Source organism: Sorex araneus, chromosome 6 (genome assembly GCF_027595985.1).
Source record: "Sorex araneus isolate mSorAra2 chromosome 6, mSorAra2.pri, whole genome shotgun sequence".
Lineage (NCBI taxonomy): Eukaryota > Metazoa > Chordata > Mammalia > Eulipotyphla > Soricidae > Sorex > Sorex araneus.
The window spans coordinates 160,130,504-160,147,442 of NC_073307.1; the positions used below are offsets into that span (position 1 = coordinate 160,130,504).

Here is a 16,939-nt window from a genome sequence, read left to right on the forward strand (position 1 = left end):
AGCTCACGAAACCCAATCCAAACACCATCTGACTATTGCGAAGGACTGCACTAGCAATTTCAGAATCTGCCTCCTATAAATCACCCGAATACATAGGGGAGAAAAAGACAAAATTCTGAAAACTTAATTCATACAAATTTTAACACAGGATTCTGAAAATCAAGTGAACTAAGAGAGATATTTTGGTGACTGCATTAAGTGAAGCACCAGATTGTGAAAAAGCAAGTGAACTAAAGGATATATTTTTCTAATAACATTCACCGAGGATGGGTAATTGCAATATGTTCCACATCAATGCTCCTACTAAAAATAAAATAATAAAATGAAAACACCACATTAGTGGACCTACCAAGGGAAAAATGTGCAATTTCACTGGGTTTAGCATTAAATGAATGTGGAGAGTCCTAACAAGGATATGCACTGGCTGATTCTTCAGAAGGAGAGAAGGGAAGCCTAAATTAGGAAGAAATAAGAACATTAGTGAAAAGTAAGCAGAAGAGGTCAGGAATGTGAGTTAGAGGGTACAGTTTAGCCTTGCAAATAGATGCCCTGGGTTCGATCACCCGCATCCCAAGTGGTCCCCCAAGCACTGCCAGGAGGAATTTCTGTGTGTAGAGCCAGACATTACCTCTGAGCATTGCCTGGTGTAACCCAAAGAGCCAAGAGACACAGACAGAGACAGAGACTGACACACAGAGAGAGAAATAATGAAAGTGAAGAGAATGAAAACCAAATTCATTGCACTGATCATTGAGAATCAGATAGCATTTAGCATGTTTAACTCAAGGATGCATCAGTTCAGTCCTTCCCAAATGATTTTAGGGAAAAAGGCTCTGTCTCAGGTTTCTCCAAACAAAACAGAGGCTGGCCACATACTTATTCAATTGCCACATCCTGCCTGGTCTTAAGCCAAGTAGATTCTATGAATCACCCTTCCTTAAGGGCAGGGTTAAGGAGCTGACTTGGAGAATAAAAGGGGGAGATCTGGGAGCTCTCCTCCAAAGTGAGTCTATCTGCTCTACACATTGGACCCCAGAGCCAACCACGACCACCTCCACCATGAAGCTGCTGACAGTCCTCATGCTCGCGGCCCTCCCCCTTTTCTGCTACGCAGGTGAGTCCTGACAGTGAAGGTACATTCTTTGGGTCAGGTTACCTTTGGATCCAGGGAAGAGCTTTCCAAGCTCTCAAAATGAGGATAGGGCAGCCCTAACACTGGAGACCAAGTGGGAGAGACAAAGAATTCACTACTGAGAGAAAATATGAAAAGATGTTACCTCCTGGCCTTGATCCATAACTGGATCCACCACAAGACGCTCTCTTGTTGGAGGGAAAAATCACATATCACAGATGCCTAAAAAGTGGGTTGCGAGCTGGTCTCAATATTTGAATGCTCTATCTTGTCATTCTCATTCAAGACAAATGGACAGATAGGTCTCTGGTGGGAAGCTTTACGGAAGGTTATGTCAGGATTGCTTCAAAACTAACTCAGGTCACCTCACAAACACGCATTTCTTGCATTCATTTTTGAATACAGAGAAACTGATTAGCAATGTTGAAGAGGCACGATATCCTAAAACTTGAACAGCAACAATCCTGGGAATGCTGCCTGATATTTAGAAAGAATAGAGGGAATATCGTGTGACCCTATAGAATGATCTGCTTATGCTCAATTAGTTGCCCAAAGTTCAGAGTACCTCTACTCAAAAAAGACATTCGAACAGGCAAATGAATTCAAAGGAGGGAGACGGGCTGAAGGATGTTTACAACCTTCAGGGAAATCCAGATGCTTGAGTGTCCTTTCCAAGGATTCAGAATTCACACCACCCAGTAAGAGCTTTCTGAAAGGGTCCCACCACTAAGGTGTCAGTAGAGGAAAACCTTCACCAGAGGCCTATTTGCAGGATGAGTTCTCTGGATTGGAGCCCTGTTTCCCATGCATTGTCCTCAGGTACTGGATGCAAACTCGTCAAGGAGGTGATTGACTGGACAATCGACGGTACCTTGAGCCCAGAAGCCTACGTAGAGCACCTTGCACCATACGTGGCAGACGATAATGGCGCCACTGCCGAGGCTCTAATGACCATGAAGGAATGTTTTAATAATCAGACAGCAGAAACCCAGGCCAACATAGCTGTCATGATGGTAAACTCACTTACTTCTCCTGCCTTTAGAACCACTGAGAAGGTCAGGCGGGTTGGACGTTGTCACTCTCTCAGAAACAGCCGGTGCAGATAAGGTCCGAGGGCATAGTTCAACACACAAAATGCATACCCGCATACACACCACTCGACGACAACAACAGCTAAGTTCAGTAGTGAGTGATTCTCTCTCTTTTAAACCGACAGCCTGAGTTAGAATGAACATTTACATAGGCCATTTAAAACAGTCCAGGGTAGATGGGAAATGTTGTGAAAAGCCTACAGATGAATCTAAGCAGACCCTCCTACACGTACAAAATGGATCATCCTCGATCAAAGTGATACTAAATGGAATCACACATCCACAAAAAGATAAACAGCTCAAAACTCCTCTTTGACTTGCATTCAAAGCAACTAAGCATCTGAGCCAAAGGAGATAGAAAGGTTATTTTCCCCTGTCAGGTGAGGAGACAAACGGGAGCTACTTAACGCTGACGGAGTTTCATTTTTGCCCTTTTTTGAACCGGGTCTATACACTACATCCTATAGTCTTAATACCAAAAGTTCATCTATGACCAAAAGTTCACTTTACGCTTATGACCTAAACCCCATAACCAAAGCGTTCTATGTCATGGTATCCTAGTTATCATTTTAAGGCATCAAGCTAAAACCTATGACCAGTTGGTGATTATGGGTGTTACACTGAAACCTAGCTTGGGTCATAAATGGCTTCCATAGTGTGCAGTACCAATCTTTCGGTACATCCAAGGCTGTGGGAAAGCTTCAGACACTTTTTCCTGTTCTGATAGACAAGTGAATAAACCAAAGGAAGAAGTGTTCTGTGGTCTGAGGGAATTTGTCAAAGTGAGTTGAAAGTTTGAGTGATGCTTGTTTTTCTTTTCAGGAAACAATATATACCAGTCCTCAGTGTAAATTGTTCAAATGAAAAGGACGGCAGAGAATGCTTAGGCAACAACAGTCCAATGAGGCACACCCCAAATCTTACTTCTTTCCTAGCTTTTGATCTGCAAACTGCAAGACACCTGTTGAAACCTCAGATACATTTTCTTTTCAATAAAATATCAGCAAACTAAACAAAAGTCTAAATCATTTTATTGCTACTTAGAAAAAGATGCTCTAGGGAGCTTATCTCTACCCTTGATGTACTCAAACACACACACACAAACGTGCAAAAAAATTGCCTGAGAGAACGCAGGAGTGAGAGACTGAAAATCCTAAAGAGCATTTGTTCCTCATCATCTGTTCCCAGGAAGGTGCCCTCTTGGGAAAAGGGCCCCCCGCTGCCTGGCCTCCTTGTTTTCACAGCACTGACCCTTCTGGCCCTGTCTCTAATTCTGGTGGGTGGGTCTGCTCACCTCCCTACTCCTGTGCAGCTCCCACCTGCACCCTGAACCCTACCTGCCTGCTCAGCTCCCTCTGTCCATTAGCCTGTTGTCAGGGATGGGATGTAGAAGAGAAAGTAGTTGGAAATAACTTCCCAGAGCTGTTCCCTACCGAGGATTCTATTATAATAGAATCCATATTAATCAGACACAAGGTATACGAAGGTTCACAAGAAGTACTAAAGGGGAACTTTCAAAGACAAGACCGTGGTCTCAAAGACTCATATTTTCCACAAGCTGATGACACTCAATTCCCTCCTCTCCATCTCACTCAATATTAAGGACTTGAAAATGCCATGAGGAAACACAGAGTGGCAAGCTAGATTTAAGAACATGTAACTAATTTCTGCTACCTACACGTGACATGTGTCAATAGTCCGGCTAAAGACAGGATTGAGGTCTACGTCTGGGAGACAATTGCCTTACTAAGCAATTGTGGCCATTCTTACACCAGGTGATGTCGACCTCAAATTGTCAAAGGAAAAGGGATCATTGTTAGTTAGTGGTTAGGGATTTATAGCTCATGAGGAATTGACAATCCTAAGCAATGATGCGCCGAATGTTGGACCATCAAAATCTTAAGGAAACTATTGATAGACCCGAACAACGATAATGAACTTAGAAAGAAAGGTCACTAAACTGAAGACCCTTCAGAAGGAAACCAATGCCTTCGGAATTCTAGAACAAATGAGTGTAAGGAAGAACACTCTCTGGACTCTTACATATTTCATTCAACTTTCAGTGCGCATGAACTCTTTCTATGAGAACAAGCAGTTTTTATGAATTTGTAGTTGGAAACAGAGGAGCTCTTCTGAAATGTTATGTGCAATGGGTCGACCACACATTTGCAATCATTCGGTTCATTCAAACCTTCCATAATAGTTCATGTGTTATCTCTATACCCAGGGGAAAAGTGCTATTTGCAGTCCAGAGAGATCCCAAAACATCTGTATGTAAACATTGGGAATCAATGTGTCCATAAATGCTGACTTGAATGTTCTGTATGCACAACAAGAAATTTTCAAGAAATAAGGAGAGTTAAAGCAAAGGATATGACCACAGTTTAGAGGATCTCCTCAAGGGCTGGGGGTGAGACTCAGGTGGACCATGAGTGTTTGGTTCAACCAGGCCTTGAATGTGGTTTTTAATGCCTCAAGGACGCCTACGTCCTGCCGGTATAGCCCTGGTGGTGCCGAAAGTCCATTTTAGTTGTTGGAACTTCTGAGATCTGCCTGGAATTATCCAAGCCAATTATTACCTCTTCAATGTATAGACTATTCAGGCAAAAATGAAACTACCTGAATTTGTCACTTGGGATAATTGGAATGCAAATCGCTCACTGAAGTCTGCATGAAAGGATTACAAGTTGACTAGAAATGTCTGAATTTTCAGATTCCTCTCTATAATCTCCAAGTCTATAAACTCCACATCGTAGCACTGATAGATGGCACATAGATAATCAGGTAGTATCGCCAACAGGATTAGGTGGTGTCAAATACACATTGAAATAGTCTTGCTGATAGATTTCACTTTACTTTCTCTTTACTTTGATTACATTCAAACAAAAAAACTCACTATTATTGTTTGGAGTCCCCCGCCCCCAGAGTAGGACCTGCTGGAAAGGAAGCATTTGATAATTTGTTTTCCATTGCTGAGAATAAAGAGATATGAGCTCATGTGGCCACACATGCGGGGTTTGGGGATGGTGGGTGGTGGAATGGGATGGGAGGTGGTTTCCCGTTGTTCTTGGTGGTGAATATATGCACTGGTGAAAGGATGGGTGTCGAGCATTATGTACTTGAGACTTAAGCCTGAAAGCTTTGTAACTTCACACATGGTGAGTCAATAAAAAAAATAGAAAACAAAGAAATAGACGTGCAGTCGTTTTGTCTCCCATGGCAGATAAATTTGTGACAAGTGACTCAGCTTGAAAAGGGAATTTATAGGAATAAATGTATAGCTATATGTTCTCCTATAAAGAAGACAGCCATCTCCAATTATTCTACCTCTTCTGTGCCGCTACGTTCAGAATTCTGGTGGAATATTCCAGGTTTGTTCTCGATTCTGAAGTTAGCCGTTGGGTATTCCCAGATTAGTCATGAATTGAACTAAAACTCCCTGAATTCACATTCAGGGCTGTTACTCTTCATCTTTTCATTGTTTTATTGAATCCTCGTGAACTACCGTTACAAAGCTTTCATGATTGAATATCAGTCCAACAATGATCGAGCACCCAACCCTCCACAAGGTGCATTTTCCACCCCAAATATTCCCAGCATCCCTACCGCTACCCCCACCCCTTCCAACCCCCTGCCTCTTTGGCACGCGCTCTCCTCCTTACACTCTCTCGACTTTGGAGCATTATGTTTTGCTATACAGATACTGAGAGACCATCAAGTTTGTTCCTTCGTGTACGTTCAGCACACATGTCCTATCCCCAGCGATCCCTCCAACCCATATAGAGCTAGTGGTCCCTTCGCCATTCCAAATGCTTTCTCTCCCAGCCCGTGAGGCAGGCTTCCAAAGCACTGGGATATCCTCCTGGCCATTGTCCGTACGGTCCTTAGGTCTTAGTCTCATATTATGTTATTTTATATTCCACCGAGAAGGTCGCCAAAGAACTCCACATTGGGCCCCTTGGCCTAGAATGAAATGAACAGGGTTAGAGACTGTTTGAGTTTATCATGTCGACCAAGACCATCCATGGTAACTCACAGTTACAGAAGGCCGAATCAAAACGTTGGACATTGGAATCTCCCGGTGGACAGTTCAACAATTAGATTGACCATCACATCATATTCAATCGAAGGTTTTGCCAGACTGATGTCTCTGTGTCCCAAAATTCCAAAAGGGATTGGACCAACGTCCCTTTTGTGCAATATTGTACATGACAGATCGGGGAGAAAGGACTGCAAAGATTAAATTTAAGAGGAGAACTCCTAGAATAACCCCCAACTGGGTGCTCTTTGGCACTATTGCTGCCATGTGGGAAGATGCCGTCGAAGACAGCATTAATGAGGAATATGATTGACTGGTTCAGCATCCTAAATGATTTCGCGAGAAATGCCGATAGTGGCAAATCCACAAACAGACGCCTGTCTTCGGAAACGCTCGAGCTCACTCACCAACAGGGTTTGCACGATCTTCAGGAAACCACAATCTAACGTCCGAGCTCAAAAGCTGTGCAGAGAAGCGACAAATCTTCAAAGACCTCAATGAGTGAAGAGCAGCAGTGTTGGCCAATGTGGCAGAAGCCGGGAAAAGTATTCGCAACGCTCGCCCATCTAAAACACCAAGAGGACTGCCCTCCAATGTCCTGATGGATCTATCACATCTTCCAGAATGGTAATGGAGAGGATTATTCATGCCTTTTACAAGGATCTCTTCGATAGCCACATCCACCTGCCTACATACCAAATTTCACAGGATAGATAGGTCGTTCCCAAGGTCCTCTCTTCTGAAATCCGTCATCCCATTTCAGAACAGTAGTTGAAGGACAACCAGGCGAGAAAGTCAGGTTACTTTGCTGATGACATCGTTCTCATAATGGCAAACATTGGCAAAGTGGCCCAAATTCTGGCTGATTTCGACTGCAAGTGTGGCAAGGTCGGACTGCAGCTGAATCTCAGCAAAACGATATTCATGAAAAACAAACTAGTGCCTGAGATTCCATTTGTTCTCAATGGAATGCAGCACCTTTGTGTACCTGCGTCAAGAACACAACACGAGAAACGACTTGGCACCAGCATTGCACAGGAGGAAGAAAGCAGCATGAAACGCCTTCGAGAGCGTCGAAGATGAGGGTAAGAGGATGAAGAACCTGGGGCTCCAGGCACTTCTTTTCGACTCCACGGTTGTTCCTGCACTAAAACCTCACAGAGAGCGTGCTCCGTGGCCCTGAGCACCCCGCGCTTCCCTCCCTGCGGACTGCTGGCCGAGTGGCCGGCAAGTCGACCCCAACCGCCGCCGCCATTCTGTCTTCTGGCAAAGGTCTGTGATGCTCCCTCGACCCGCCATTCCGGACCCAGCCTGCTCCAAGGCCCTGAGCACCCCGCGCTTCCCTCCCCTGTGGACTGCAGGCCGAGTTGACCGCTGCTGGATTGTGGGAAAGGGGCGTGGCCTAATCGTCAGGGGCGTGGCCTAAGAAACGTGGGCGTGGCCTCATTACCCGAGGCGGCGGCCGATAGTTCCCTCAACGTCCTATCGAAGACAAACATCCTAGCTATTTGCAAGCAGTAGGACAATAAAACACAAGACTTCACATAAGGATTGAAGGAAACATCTCAGTAGGAGACCACATTTAACAACCGGCAAATAAAAAGCCAACCACTATTAACTGAGCCTATCCACAATCCTTTTTCGCAACAAAAGGAAACAGGGACAGTCATCTTCAAGGGCCCTCTTTCATACCACCACAACAACATGAAGAAACAGCGAAAATCCCCAGTGCAAGCAGAGGACGATCAAAGGAATCCGGAAACCTCAATGGGCGTTTCCTACAAAATTGACCTCTCTGAGAAAGAATTCAGAGTTGAAATCCTCAACATGTTCAATGAACTCAATGCAAAGATGGACAACTTCAATGAAGAACTGGCAGAAACAATACAACAGACAGCCGACAAAATACGGGAAGATATGAGAGCAGAAATAAAAAACCTTCAAAAAGAAATGAAGGATTCGGTACATGAAATCAAAAACTCTCTGGCTGCCCTCAACAATAGGATGACTGCAGCCGAAGACAGAATCAGTATGCTTGAAGATGAGCTGCAAGAGGCCTACAGGCAACAACAAACCATGGCAAGAGACCTCAAAATAGCTCTAGCCAGAATCAGAGTCCTAGGGGATGATTTCAAGAGGAACAACATTAGAATCACTGGACTACCAGAACCACAGGGAACCAACCCCAACGAAAAAGACACAGTCAAACAAATCATTGTGGAAAACTTCCCACAGCTGGACAATGCGGGCATCCAGATTTAAGGCGCCCGAAGAGTGCCAGCTAAAAGAGATCCTAACAGAAAAACCCCAAGACATATTTACATAGTTACAATGATGGACATCGTTCAGAGAGACACAATACTGCAAGCAGCAAGGTCCAAGAAGGAAATTGCATACAAAGGAGCACCCCTTAGACTCACAGCAGACCTATCAGAGGAAACCCTCCAAGCTCGAGGGCAATGGTGGGATATAGTGAAAAAACTCAATGAAATCAACGCTTCACCAAGAATACTTTATCCGGCTAAACTCTCATTCAAACTAGAAGGAATCATACACTACTTTGGGGATAAACAACAGCTCAGGAACTTCATAGACTCAAAACCAAACCTAAAAGAAGCACTAAAGGGGCTATTGTAAGACAAGAACAACCCCTACAAGCACAACACACCCTTGCACAAAGATGGCACAAAATCCCATAACAATAATCTCCCTTAATGTCAATGGTCTGAATTCACTAATTAAGAGACACAGACTGGCAAAATGGATTCAGAGACTGAACCCAACATTCTGCTGACTGCAAGAAACACATCTGAATAGCCAGAACAAACACAGACTCAAAGTCAAAGGATGGAAAACAATCCTGCAAGCAAACAAGTCCCTCAAGAAAGCTGGGGTGGCGTTAATAGTATCAGACAACATAGACTTCAGGTTGCAAAAGTTTAGAAGGGATAGTGAAGGCCACTTTTTATTAATCACGGGATGTGTACATCAGGAAGAAATCACACTCGTAAATGTCTACGCACCCAATGAGGGACCAGCTAAATACCTACAACAGCTGCTAAGAGACCTTAAGAAGGACATCTCGAGCAACACAATAGTAGTTGGAGACTTCAACACTGCACTGTCTCCTCTGGACAGATCAAGCAGATTAAAACTAACCAAGGAAATACTGGCTTTGAAGTAAGAAATAGAAGAGAGAGGGCTAATAGGTCTATACAGGGCTTTATATCCCCCAAAAAAGGAATACACATTCTTTTCCAGTGCACATGGAACATTTTCTAGAATAGACCATGCCCTAGGCCACACAGCATACCACAACAGAATCAAAAAGATAGACATTGTACCAGCTATCTTTTCAGACCATGATGCACTGAAGATAAAACTTAATCGTGGACAGATGCAGAAAACCAAATCAAACACCTGGAAATTAAATAGCTCGATATTGAACAATGAGTGGGTCAGGAAGGAAATCAAGGAAGAAATCAAGAGGTACCTGGAAACAAATGAGAATGAAGACACGAGCTACCAGAATCTGTGGGACGCAGCTAAAGCCGTTTTAAGGGGACAATTTATAGCTCTGCAAGCATATCTCAGGAAGGAAGAAAGGGCCCACATAAATATCTTGACTTCACAGCTCAAGATCTTAGAAAAGGACCAACAAAACGTGCCCAAACCAAGTAGAAGGAAAGAGATAATAAAACTTAGAGCATAAATTAACGACATGGAAACCCAAAAGACAATCCGAAAGATCAATGAAACCAAGAGCTGGTTCTTCGAGAAAACAAACAAGATTGATAAACCACTAGCAAGACTCACAAAGAAAGAGAGAGAGAACCCTTATAAGCCGAATCAGAAATGAAAAGGGGGACATCACAACAGAAACCAATGAAATTCAAAAGATCATCAGAGACTACTTTGAAAATCTCTATGCCACGAAACAAGAGAACCTAAATGGGTATAGAAGGGACCTCCTAAATATAGTCAAAGCCATTTATCACAAGCCAATGGCAAGCATTGTTCTCAATGGGGAAAAACTAAGAGCCTTCCCTCTGAGAACAGGGACGAGACAAGGATGCCCACTCTCTCTACTTCTGTTCAATATAGTACTGGAAGTACTTGCAAGAGCGATTAGGCAAGAAAAAGATATTAAGGGCATTCAGGTAGGAAAGGAAGAAATCAAGCTCTCACTATTCGCAGATGATATGATACTATACCTAGAGAACCCTAAAACCTCTACCAAGAAACTCCTAGAAACAATAGACTCGTATAGTAAAGTTGCAGGCTATAGAATCAATACTCAAAAGTCCATGGCTTTCCTATATGCAAATAATGAGAGAGAAGAAAGTGACCTGAGAAAAGCAATCCCATTCACAATTGTGCCTCAAAAAATCAAGTACCTTGGAGTCAGCTTAACAAAGGAGGTAAAGGACTTGTATAATAAAAACTATAAAACACTACTTCAGGAAATAAAAGAGGACACAAGGAAATGGAAAGACATCCCCTGCTCATGGATTGGGAGAGTTAATATTGTCAAAATGGCAATTCTCCCCAAAGCATTGTACAAATTCACTGCGATTCCTATAGGAATACCCTTGACATTCTTCAAAGAAATGGAGCAAGCGCTCCTGAAATTCATATGGAACAATAAGCCTCCACGAATAGCTAAAGGAATCCTTGGGAAAAAGAAAATGGGAGGAATCAACCTCCCCAACTTCCAACTCTACTACAAAGCGGTAGTAATTAAAACATCATGGTATTGGAACAAAGGCAGAGCTGCAGACTAATGGAATAGGGTTGAATACTCTGACATACACCCCCAAATATATGATCATCTAATCTTTGATAAGGGAGCAAGAAATGTGAAGTGGAGCAAGGAAAGCTTGTTTAACAAATTGTGCTGTCAAAACTGGACGGCTGCATGCAAAAAAATGGGCTTAGACCTCCAACTATCACCATGTACAAAAATCAGATCAAAATGGATTAAAGACCTCAACATCAGACCAGAATCCCTAAGGTACATTGAAGATAAGGTCGGCAAAATTGTATAACTGAGATTTACACCTGAAAACTTTGTAACTTTCCACATGGTGACTCAATAAAAATTTTTAAAAAAATAAAATAAAAAAAAAGATAAGGTCGGCAAAACCCTCCACGACATTGACGCCAAAGATATCTTCAATGCTGACACTCCACTGGCCAAGCAAGTGAAAACAAAGATAAATAAATGGGACTATCTCAAACTAAGAAGCTTCTGCAACTCAAAAGAAACAGTGACCAAAATACAAAGACAATCTACAGAATGGTAAAGGATATTTATGCAGTACCCATCCGATAAAGGGTTGATAACAAGGATATACAATGCACTGGTTGAACTCCACAAGAAGAAAACTGCCAACCCAATCAAAAAATGGGGTGATGAAATGAACAGAAACTTTTCCAAAGAAGAAATCCGAATGGCTGAGAGGCACATGAGAAAATGTTCAACATCACTAATTATCAGGGAGATGCAGATCAAAACAACAATGAGATATCATCTCACACCACAGAGACTGGCCCACATCCCAAAGAACAAAAGCAACCGGTGTTGGCGGGGATGTGGGGAGAAAGGGACTCTCCTTCACTGCTGGTGGGAATGCCGACTGGTTCAGCCCTTTTGGAAAACAATATGGACGATTCTCAAAAAGTTAGAAATTGAGCTCCCATTTGACCCAGCAATACCACTCCTGGGAATATATCCCGGAGAGGCAAAAAGGTATAGTAGAGATGACATCTGCATTTCCATGTTCATTGCCGCTCTGTTTACTATAGCCACAATATGGAAAAAAGCAGAGTGCCCGAACACAGATGATTGGCTAAAGAAACTCTGGTATATTTACACAACGGAATACTACGTAGCTGTCAGAAAACATGAAGTCATGAAATTTGCATATAAGTGGATCAACATGGAAAGTATCATGTTGAGTGAAATGAGTCAGAAAGAAAGAGACAGACATAGAAAGATCGCACTCATATGTGGAATATAAAGTAGCTGAGAGGTGCAAGCCTATAATGTTGCGATTCCTGGCAGACATTTCTCTGGGCTTAGTTACAAAAATACTAAAATACAGAAATCCAAAACTATGCTGCTGCTAATGTGGCCTCCTGACCTCATATCTCTTCATTCTCAGCAATGGAAAACATATTGCCAAATGCTTTCTTTTCAGCAGATCGACTTTACGGGGGAGAAACTCCAAATCAATAATAGTGAATTTTTTGTTTAAATATGGAATGTTATCAAAGTAAAGTGAAAGTAAAGTGAAATTTACCAGTTACACATGCGGGGTGGGGGACTGGGGAGGTGGGGGGAAGGGGGAGGTATATTGTGATTCTTGGTGGTGGAATATGTGCACTGGTCAAGGGATGGGTGTTTGAGCATTGTATAACTGAGACTTTAACCTGAAAGCTTTGTAACTTTCCACATGGTGAATCAATAAAAGAATTAAAAAAATAAATAAAACTTCACAAAAAAAAAAACAAAACTTCACAGACCTGGGCCCTACAAAGACAGGATGAGAACGCTATTCGAGTATCACAAAGGGAATTGAAAGATCTATGCTTGGAGTATCTCGTTTCACTCAAGTGAGAGAAGGAATCTGGAGTTCCGACATCTGTCGAAGGTCAAGAGTCAGGGACACTGTCTCGTTTGCCAAGACGTCAAAAATCAGATGGGCCAGAAACGTAATGCGATTCAGAGATGACCACTGGACTTGAGCTCTTACCCACTGGATTCCACGGGACATCAAAAGACTGCGTGACCGCCCACCAACAAGATGGTCAGACTTCGTTGTCAAAATCCTGAATGAACGATTTAATAAGGCTCTTCGTCTTCCTGGAGTGAACAGATATCATTAATGTCTACATTAGCACGTAGCATGGAAAAATGGAGACTACTGGCGCCCTCTCGAGCAAATTGAAGGTCAATGGGATGACAAGTGATACAAGTGATATATTCCACAAATTGAGTGCACTCAATCTATGTCAGTCCCTCTCTTTCTGACTCCATTTCACTTAGCATGTCCATCCATTTACAAGCAACTCCATGACTTCATCATTCCTAACAGCTGCGTAGGATCTTAATGTGTAGATGTACCAAGGTTTCTTGAACCAGGGAACTGTTCAGGGTACTTGGGTTGTTTCGACATTCTGGTTATTGTGAACATTGTGAAGAGTGCTGCAATAAATGTGCAAATGCAGATGTCATTTCCACTGTTCTACTTTGCATCCATGGGACGTTTTACCAGAGGTGGTTTTGCCGGGTCATAAGGAATCTCAATATCCAGTTTTTGAAGCAATGTCCATATTGTTTTCCAAAAAGGCTGGACCTTCAGCATTCCCACCAACAATGAAAGAGAGTCCTATTTTCCCTGCATCTACGCCAACACGGGTTGTTCTTGTTCTTTCTGATGTGTGCCAGTTTCTGTGGTGTAAGATGATATTACATTGTTGTTTTGATTTGCATGTCCCTGATGAATAGCGGTGCAGAGCAATTTTTCATACAATATTGTCCATATGCTTTTCTTGTTTAGAAAGTTTCTGTTCATTTCCACTTCCCATTTTTCAATAAGATTGGAGGGTTTTTTCCTTGTAAAGATCAACCACTGTCTTGTATATGCTGCATGCTAAGTCCCCATCTGATGAATATTGGGTAAGTAATTTTTCTCATTCGGTGGGCTCTCTGTATTTTGGTCACTGGTCTTTTGTTTGTTTCTTTCTTTGTTTGTTTGTTAATGTGCAGGAGCTTCTTAGTGTAATGTAGTCCCACTCGTTTATCTTTGTTTCCAAGTGGTTTTTCATCCTTGAAGATGCTTTGAGTTTCAATAGCATGGAGCGTTCTTCCTACATTGTCCTCCCTGTAACTTGTGGATTCAGTTCTGATACTGAGGTCTTCAATCCACCTTGATCTGACTTTTGTGCTTTTCATTAGACAGAAATCTGAATTCATTGTTTTGAATGTAGCTGTCCAGTTTTCCCAGCACCACTTGTTAAATAGGTTTCCTTGGTCCCTTTCAGATTCCTTGCTCCTTTATCAAAGATTACGATTTTCTTGCTCATTCTCAACACTTTGATACAATCTCGTACTAGAAGTACTTGGCATGGCGCTTACGCCAGAAGAAGGTATCAAGGGAATCCAAACAGGAACGGAAGAAGTCAAGCTATCACTATTTGCAGATGACATGATGATATACTTAGAAAATTCTACAGCTTTGTAGAAAAGCTCCTAGAAATAATAGGCATGAACGCTAAAGTGGCAGGTTACAAAATCAATACACAGAAATCCATGGCTTTATGCCGAACAAATATTGAAAGAGAAGAAAGATATATTTCTAAAAATATCCAATTCACAATAGTGCCTCAGAAAATCAAATACCTTGGAATCAGCTTAATTACAGAGGTGCACAGGGCTGGAGTGTTAGCACAGCCGTTAGGGAGTTTACCTTTCACGCGGCCAAACCTGGTAAGGTTCCCAGCATTCCATGTGGCCCCCGAGAACCGCCAGGGTTTAATCCTGAGTGCAGAACTGGGACTAAATCCTGTGCATCGCCAGGTGTCTCACACACACACACACACAAACACACACTTACACACACCAACCCTCAAGAGGTGAAGGACTTATCCAAAGGAAACTGCAAAACTACAAAACACTGCTTCAAGAAATGAAAGAGGACACTAGGAAATGATGGAGACACACCTCCTGCGCCTGGAGAGGGAGGATTAACATTATCAAAATGACAATACTCTCCGAAGCATTATACAGATTCAATGCATTCCCTACAAGGATACCCTTGATATTTTCCAAACAGACAAAACACGCTAGAAATTCATATGGAGCAATAAAGCCCCTTGAATAGCAAATGAGATTATGAGAAAAAGAAGATGGGTTGCATCACCTTCCGAAACTTCAAGCTGTAGCACAAAGTAGTAGTCATTCAAACAGCATGGTTCTGGAATAAAAACAGACCCGCAGACCAAGCAAGAGAGTTGAATATTCTGACACCGACTCACAAGAATATGATCACTTCATCTTGATAAAGTGCTGGCACTCTAGAGTTGTGAAACTTCAGTAGATGCTCACCCTCATTTTCCACATGAAGTGTGGTTAATACCGGATGTTTAGTTTTGATGACAGCGCCTCCCCTGGAAGGAAATTTGCTAGGATCACTGAATGAAAACTGGGAAATTGAGGGTTTGAGATTTCTAGTATGAGATATGCCAGAGGGTCTCAAATGCATACCTTTCCAGGAGCCTGGCAGTCATGCCCAAGAATGGCCTCTACTGCCATATAAACTCAGGAATGGCCATGGACGCGAGAGAACCAAATAAACCTCAGTATAGAGCACCAAGCTGTAAGGATGCCTCCACACGTGACACCAGCCGAGTTTACCTTGGGCAACTCTGAACAGGGCTGGTGAACCCACCACACCTTCTAAAAGAGCCCCGGCAGCCGAAAACCTCCAGAACCCAATCACTGCCTTGCTCATGGCTGATCTCCACAGGCTCTGAATACGCCCCTCACACATGAGAATGGATATGTGGAAAAAGCCAAGGATGCAGGTTTTGTAACTGAAATCTCCAGGCTCTTGTGGAGTCGGGAACGGGTGGTCCCCTTCCACTCCATGTTCTTCTGAGAGCCTCACAGTCATTCCCAAGAGCTGCCTCTATTACAACAGAAGCTCCTTAAAAGCCACGATCCAGAGACTCACAAATAAATCTTGGAAGAGAGCAATATTCTGTATGGATGCCTCGTGTGACCAAAGTCAACATCCAGTTAAAAATTTAACTCCAGGGTGCCTGAGCCGTTTTATAGCGGGCGGGTTATTTTGCCTTGCCTGGGATCGATCTGGGTTTGATCCTCTGCATCCGATATGGTTCCCCAGCACTACCGGAGGTAATTGCTGAGTGTAAAGCCAGGAGTGACCCTGAGCATCGCTGGGTGTGACTCAAAAGCAAACAAAAATTAATTAACTGCATCTCTAGCACCCTATCTAAAAGTTCAGAAATTCTGGAACATGACATCTCATTCTCTAATCCATTGTTCTATCAGGGGTGGCACACCACATTTGCTGGGGTATAAAGTAAAGGCAATAGATCTCAATGTAAAATATATATGTAAATGTATATTTATATGTAAATATATGCGCACAAGACTCAACCTCTAACAACATTAGTCTACCTCGAACAACATTAGTCATCTCTGATTCACGGGTTTAATGAGACCAAAGTCAGATACAACAATCTTCACACACTTTCCTGTAAGGAAAACTTTTGGGATCATTTTCAGCGGATTCTTCATAACAAGCAATACAAAATAAATTCTTTAGGATGTATATTTTGATCACGTATGGTTGGTGGAGTGGAAATTTGTAAGAATGGTGATGGGAAAGGTTAATGATGGTGATTGGTGGTGGAATATTTAATGTAATCAAGTATTGTGGACAATTTCAGAAAATAACATTTTTAAAGGAAGCGAATAGTTGCATGCTACCGATTTAGTGTGATCCCTGTACCATGTCATCTCCAGAACATTGCCAAATCATGATGTGAAGTACTTCCCCCACCTGAGCACAGCCCGGTGTAGCCCTGGAGGCCCCAGACCCCTGCTGGGTTGACTCCGGAAATACGTCCCAGATCCTGTAACTT

At 42.7% G+C, this 16,939-nt stretch overlaps 1 protein-coding gene across 1 annotated transcript; it reads left to right on the top strand.

Annotated features, from left to right (window-relative positions):
• The first annotated feature begins 968 nt into the window (after positions 1–968).
• On the top strand, positions 969–3,241 carry LOC129405845 (mammaglobin-A-like). The gene is made up of 3 exons (XM_055143491.1): positions 969–1,114; positions 1,952–2,145; positions 3,046–3,241. Exons 1-3 carry the CDS (start codon positions 1,060–1,062, stop codon positions 3,085–3,087), a joined length of 291 nt encoding a protein of 96 aa, XP_054999466.1. The 5' UTR covers positions 969–1,059; the 3' UTR covers positions 3,088–3,241.
• Positions 3,242–16,939: the final 13,698 nt, after the last annotated feature.